Source organism: Neospora caninum, chromosome XI, assembly GCF_000208865.1.
Source record: "Neospora caninum Liverpool complete genome, chromosome XI".
NCBI lineage: Eukaryota > Apicomplexa > Conoidasida > Eucoccidiorida > Sarcocystidae > Neospora > Neospora caninum.
The window spans coordinates 4,158,767-4,166,012 of NC_018397.1; the positions used below are offsets into that span (position 1 = coordinate 4,158,767).

General features: G+C 51.6%; 1 protein-coding gene across 1 annotated transcript; it reads left to right on the plus strand.

The window, feature by feature from the left end:
• Positions 1 to 732: 732 nt before the first annotated feature.
• NCLIV_057880 (hypothetical protein) lies at positions 733 to 2,226 on the plus strand (the record flags this gene model as incomplete). The annotated part of the gene is made up of 2 exons (XM_003885344.1): positions 733 to 1,018; positions 1,856 to 2,226. The coding sequence occupies 2 exons, from the start codon at positions 733 to 735 to the stop codon at positions 2,224 to 2,226; spliced, it is 657 nt and encodes a 218-aa protein (XP_003885393.1).
• Positions 2,227 to 7,246: the final 5,020 nt, after the last annotated feature.

Consider the following 7,246-nt stretch of genomic DNA (forward strand, 5'->3'; position numbering starts at 1 on the left):
GAGGAAGGAGAGAAAGGAGGAAGGAGCGGCGACGGCAGCGGAGCACTCGACGCAGAAGTCGACGGAGGGAAAGTGCTGGACAGTTTTTCTTCCAACCGACTCGTGGCTCTTGCGTGCACCGGGTAGGGCGACAAGGAGTGGACCGACGTGAGTTCCTCGTCGTCCTCTTTTTCCAGCTTTTTTGAGAGACATGTTTCTAAGGCTCCTTCCCCTCGTTTCCCGTTTCGCCGGGTTTCGTCGCGTTCCACGCTCGCTTGCCTCTGACTCCTTTTTAGCAACGTGCACTCTCCTTGTTTCTCGCTCTCCTCGAATGCGTCTCTCTGACGCCTGCAGAGAGAAGAGCGCAACTCTGGCGCGCAGTGCCTCGCACCGACTGAGGAACTGAGACCAGGGGAACCTGCGCCACAGGAAGCCGGTCCGCGGAGTCTCTTCCCCGCCTCTCGGGCTTCAGCGAGAGAAAGAGGGGGTTCGCATTTCCACTGGGCTCCAAAAGTGTCTCCTGTCTCTTCGCAGTCGCGGCGCGCTCCTGGCGATTGCGGTCGTAGGGCCTGTGGGGTGTTCAGCGTTTCCAGTCTACCTTGTGTGTTGGTTTTTTCCTGCGAGCCAGGTCGAGCGTCAGTGCACAAGGCGTCGTGTGGAGAAGAAGAGAAGGAAGCGTCTCGCAAAGGAACAAGAAAAGGAGGCGCACGGGCAAGCTCTAATGCGGACGGAGACAGAGAAGCAGAAATCGCCATGGGGCAAGAGTCGCCAGGAAGCGAACGCGACGGAAAGGGAAAATGGCGCACAGAGCTCGACGAAAGAGAGAAGAGAAGAGAAGACGAATGGGCCAGCCGAGAGGAAGAGAGCGGAAGCGAAGCAGGGAGAGGAAATGAAGAATATGACGAAGAAGAAGAAGAGGATGCCGAAACGCCTGTCGGAGCAGAGAAAGCAGATGGCGAGGCGGACCAAGAGGAAGAAGAGGAAGAAGAAGGGGCTGAGGCGGGTGTGAACTTGAACAGCGAGGCGGCAGAAGGCAAGGGTGGCTGGGGACGTGGATCAGAAGATGCAAGAAGAGGAGGGCGCTGAGCCGCGTCCGAAACGAAGGAGGGATAGGGGAAAGAAGGAACTTGCAAAGATGAAAGAGAATGACACGGAGAGAGAGTGGACGCGATGGAACGATCGAGGGGAACCGAAGAGGAGGCACATGGGTCAAAAAGAGAGGAAGCAAAACGGTGACGCTTCGAAGACAAGCAGTGCAGACTCCTGCCGGCCCCCTGAGACGACGAGGGAAGCGAGGACGGAAAGGAAGGGCCGAGCGAGTGCTTCGGTTGTGGAGCCTGAGACGAGATAGCCTCCGAGAACGACGGGAAATCCACGAGTGTTCTTCCAGTTCGTCCTTCTCGTGAAAATGAAGCCGGGGCGAAAACGCAAGATGCAGAGAGAGATTCAGCCGTTGCAGCATATGGACAATATGGAAATGAAGGTGGAGTGAAAGACGGTGGAGACGTCTGGGGAGGCCGCGCACTTTGTGCATGCAGCGGGGCGTCGCTGCAACGGGCAAACGGAGGCGGCGAAGAGCGGCCAGTGCACGACGAAAACCGGCGCGCACCGGCCTTCCCTTTTGCGCCTGCGCAAGCTGTGCGATCCTCTTTTTTCTTCAACAAAATGCACATCCGATATCCTCCATGCGTTTCGCTTTTGTTTGAAGCGCTCCGCTTCGACGCGGCCACAGGAAAGTCGGGCTGATCTGCGATGGGAAGCGGACAAGACAGAAAAGAGGAAGAAGATGAGGAAGAGGAAGAAGATGAGGAAGAGGAAGAAGATGAGGAAGACGATGACGAAAATGAAGAAGAGGAAGATGAAGAAGAGGGATAAGAGGGGGAAGCTGAAGAGGACGAGGATGAAGAAGCGGATGAAGAAGAAGATGAGGAAGAGGAAGAAGATGAGGAAGAGGAAGAAGATGAGGAAGAGGAAGAAGAAGCGGATGAAGAAGAGGAAGAGGATGAAGAAGAGAAAGAGGATGAAGAAGCGGATGAAGAAGAAGTGGATGAAGAAGCAGAGGAGGAAGAAGAGAAAGAAGAAGCGGACGAAGAAGAGGAAGAGGATGAACAAGAGAAAGAGGATGAAGAAGAAGAGGATGAAGAAGAAGAGGATGAAAAAGAGGAGGCGGATGGAGGAGAGGACGCGGAAGAAGATGAAGAAGACGGTGGAAATGATGATGGAGAAGAAGCAGATGAGAGAGTTTGACAGAAGGGCGAAGCGGAAGAGCAGCGTTCTCCCTTCATGCGTTGCGGCGGCAACCGTTGGCTACGGTCGGTAGGAAAGTTCGATTGTCGCCTGGTGTTTTGTTTGTCGCGAGTGTTCGATAGAGTCGTCTTCAATGCCCGCAGCTCGCTCTGCAGTTCCTCGCATTCTTGGCGGAGCGCGGCTGACACAAAAGCACGGAGCTTGAAGCTGAAGAGCAATGTCAATATCCTGATATTTCTAATTCTGTCTGTCCTTCGACTCTCTCTTCTTCCTCAATCTCCTCTCCTTTCTCCTCGCTTCCGTCTCGACGTTTTCCTCACTTTTTCTTTCCTCTCTTTTGGCGCGCTTCTCTTCCGTGCATCCTCTCCCTTCTCTGTGGAATCATTCCTTTCTCGCCTCATCTCTCTCACCGTTCCTTTCTCGTCATTCGTTTCTGTCTTCTCTCGATCTTCTCTTTCCTCTCTTACTTGATCGGCTCTGGTACCTTGTTTTGCTCCTGGATTGCTTACCTCGCTCTCGCCCCGAGAGGACCGGACGCACGCGCCGCTCCACGACCGCCGCCAGTACGTCGGTCCACGCCTCTAAACTCTGAAAGAAAGAAAGCGAGAAAAAAGGAAAGACAACGCAGCGAGAGAGGCTCAACGTTTCTCAGAGAACAGAGAAGAGACGGCACCACGAAGTATCAGGGAAAAGAGAAGTTGGCATGTCTCTGCCGTACGCGGGCTTTGGTTGCTTCTGAAAGCTCAGGCAGAAGCGTCTCCGTTCCAGTGAGAAAACCAGAACTCGCAGTGTGTCGCCCTCAGGCCTTCCTCCTTGAAAGTTTCGGTTTCCTTCAGTTCCCATGATCTTTCAGGGTTTATGGAGGCATACTCAAACAGCCGCTTCTCGTTTGCCATCCAGCTGATCATACAAGCTGAAAACAACATTTTTACACGCGGCAGCTTTTCTAGGCTTTACCGTCAGTCGCTTCCTCAGTCCTTGCATGTCGACAGCAAAACCCGAGCTCTCCTGCTTCCGTCTTAGCTCCGACGCCTCTAGCTTCCCGCGCGTCTCCCCGAGGGCTTTCCTCAGCTCGTTTGCTCTCTCCTTTTCTCGGGTTAGCGCGCCTTCCAGTTTCTTCTAGCAAAACAGAGAGGAAAGAGAAGACACCAAACCGAACCCGAAACTCAACAAAACATCCGACATGATTGCACTCTCGCCACCTTGCGGGACAACTGCAAAGCTGTTTCTATCCGTCCCTCTATACCTCCTTCTATGTCTCTCTAAACCTAACTTTCTCCATCTTTCTGTATATATAAAGATATATGTATATACGGATGCACCGGTATTTATCTATGTAAGTATTTGTCGTCGTGGCTACACATCTGAGTATGTACGGAGTGAGAGACAGAGAAATATATATATATATATATATATATATATATATATACGCGTAGATGGGTACGCAGACAGAAATGTTTCCACGTGGGTTTGCACATCTATACATTTGGGGATATTCAGGCTGGAGAGCACGCGACTTGTCAGGGGAACGTCGCATACATTTTGGTGGGGAGAAACCTACAGTCCACCCCTTCCCCCTGCACGTGGCATCGACGGTACCAACTCTGTGCTTCGCCCTCGTTCCACAGACGCAGGCAAATTACAAAAATATGTACTTATTTATTCAACTGCGTGTCTCTAATCAGTGAATCTGACGTCTTCTCTCTCTCTAGAGATACACAAGTTCGTGCATCGATACACAGATAAGCATGACGAGCCCCACCGAGAGCTTGGCAGGCGGAGCAACAACGCTCCACACGTCTGTAGAAGTATATATACATATATACATGTATATATATATATATATATATATATATATACATAAAGATGTATGTATATGTATATATATATATATATATATGTTTATGTATATATATGTGTACTAGTGCAGAGGTGTATTTAGAGAAGAATGGAACAATAATACCTGTCTCTTTCCAGAGACAGAAAGAGCGGTCGTGGTAGACACGGGAGAGCTCCACAGAGTGACGAGGCGAAGATCGTCCGCTCGGCAAACGGAGAGAAAATCCCGTCCCCTTTCGCGGAGGCCGTCTCTGAGAGTGTAGACACGATAACGTGAAGACCACTCCTCACGTTAAGAAACCCGTCTGTCTCTAGAGGTGCGTTTGGTGCTTTTTCTGAGGTTTTCGCGTTTTGCTATTCGCCGCTTTCTGAAGAAGCGACTGAAATTGCCCCGAGTCTCACCCGCACGGCGTCCATCTCTTTCAGCGTTTTCTCGTCTCGCCTGCGAATGAGTCGCGAGAAAAACAAGACGAGGAAAGCAACCGCGATTTCCTCTCTCTCTTCTCGACTTAAACGATAAAGGAGGCACACTCAAAAGAAGAACCACCGGAAGAGACACAGGGCGGCTCGTAGAAAGGCGAAAGAGGCGACACAGCATACACCGCCCATACCCATCTCTGTGGGCTCTCATCTCAACTTTAAACTCGTCAGTTCGCACACCGTCGTCAGTTTTTTGCGCCCACAGTTTTCATTTTCCCCGCCTGCTTTTCCGTCCCGTACTCGCTCGCCTTTCTTCGGTATCTCGCAGGCCGCCCCGTCTGTAGCATCTACATGTGCAGATGTGTTTTCCAGAAAAAAGAGACACAAGGATGCATTTGCAGAGCGAGTGGACGATTCGTGTATGATTTTGGCGTGACCAACGGGAAACATGGAAAAGATGGAAAAGTGTGTGCTCGGCGGATGAGGTAAGGGGTAAGGAGGGAAGGGAGGAGGTCGTGCTGTTTCTCTCGAGGTCCCAAAGGACATAAATTCGCGAAAGAATGCAAAGAGATCTCGGGTGCGCCGACGTACCCGACTCGCGGTTTCTGTCTCTTGAGCAGGCTCAACTGCAGGGCATGCGACGCGGCCTGGCGGGCAAATCCACAGGGAAGGAGCGGCATTAAATGATCGCCTGAGAGAAGGAAGAGGAAGAAAGAGAAGAGCAAAAGAAGAACACGAGGTTGCAGCGAGTTGTGGGTTCGCCGATTTCTCTGGCTGTTCAAAGAAAGCGGAGGCGAGAAATGAATACGAAACAGGAAGCCGAGAGCGTCCCCGACTGCCTCGCGGTGTAGCAGCAAGTTCCCCTCCAGGGTTTTGGCCCGAGCTTCCGCTCGCATTTTGCCCAAGCCTGTTTCCCGCTTGCTTCACCACTCGCGCACGCTGCCCCGGCTGTTTTTTTCGCGTATTCGCCTCGCTCTGCAGATCGTCTAGAAAAATCTCTCTTGGCCTTTTCTCGGCGTGCGTCACCTGCTGATCGTCGCGCTTTTGCCTGCTGGCAAGCAGAGCCGCCAGGCACTCGAGTTGGGTACTTTGGTTCTTGGAAGAAATTTCGAGGAGACAAAAGAGAACCGCACACGAAACGAAAGGCGGGGCGTGTGGACGAGGATGCGGCGAAGGAAACGAAGGAGGAAAGCGCGAGAGAACGGGCGCGCCTCAGAGCAGTCCCAACACAGGAGGGAGGAAACACGAACGGTGAGAAGGGAGAGTGAGCAAGGAAGAGATTGAAATCTGCAGAGGTGGTATCTATCGGAGACAATACAGTCCCACACATGGACAGGCCAAACAAGGGTGGGAGGTGCGACTGCGGAGAACAAAGACCGTTTCCCATCTTCTCATTTCCGCTCCTCTCTCTTTCTCCTCGCTGTCTCGTCTGCTGGCGTTCTTCCCTTTGCTCCGGCCTACTTTGTGGCGAGCAATCTCCTCTTTGTGTGTAACTTGGAGGTCCAACAGGCGATGCCGCACCGCAAGGTAACCTAGCAAGCCGGCACGTCGAAGCAAAAACGGAGAGACCCATTGGAACGCAAACAGCTTAGAGGAAAGTCGACAAAAAGTGAAACGCCACCGGATCCTGGAGCACGTCCACATTGCCTGCATCCTGCCAATCTGGTCTCTCACCCACATGTCTAGAGAAACAGAGCTATGTTTAAAGCGATACCGGTGTTTGTACATGGAGTCCCCATCCACCTCAATTCACATATATGCATAAATCTCTGCACACATAGATGGATACAACCATGTATATGGATACACTCATGTATATCGATACAACATATATATACATATACATATATATACTTTCTTTTCTTCATAGGAATGATGATTTGCTTGGAGGCGCCTTACTTTCCGCTGTGTCGACGAGCTGCAATTCTTTTTCAGTCAGACTCTGGCAAAGGCTGTGGAAGAAAGCAAGACTCAAAAAGGAAGGTATTTCAGTGTTTGTGTTTGCTCCCACCGATGTCGTTCCCCGGACAGGCCGGTGGTGCTCCGAGCAGCATCGAGTTCCGCCGTTCTCTCTCCACGTCGATGGCTCTTTTTCCTTCCCCATATGCTCCTCTCGCTCTCTCCACTCTACACGTTTCTACTAGAGGATAAACATGTATATGATGCTTCGCACCTGGTGGCAGCGCCATTGCCCCGGTTGTCTGAGCGTTGTAGTTACGTTTTAGCCTCGTTCCTTTCTCTCCGTTAGGAGAGACTCTCACCGGGTATTTTCTTCTTGCATGGCTGCAAACGCTTTTCTCGCTGCCTCTTCATGTGCTCGTCTGCGAGTCATAATCGAAAACATCCCGATTGGGCAGAACCATGGAAACATGGGTTTGCCCGGAAATCTAAGAGACTTTCATCAATCATCCTGTAGATTAGCGAGAGACACGGCGGACGAGAGGGAAATAAAATGGCGACAGACACCACGCAGAAAAAACAAGTGAGAATCTGAGCGGCAACCCCCTTTGCCAAGACACTCTCTTTCAGCGGGAAACGAAGAAGACCGCCGTTCATGGAAATCGAAGAAGCCGTCACTTCTTTCGTCTTCGCAGCGAGTGAAAATCCTCAGCAGGAATCAAAATGTCTCAACACGACCTCCTTGGACGCGCGCCGAGTGCTGCCGTGAAAGAGGGAACGGGGCAATGCGAAGAGAAACAAGTTTGGAGTTGACGCGAGAGAAAGAAGCGAAAACGTGGAGACGGCGAGACGGGAGTCAACG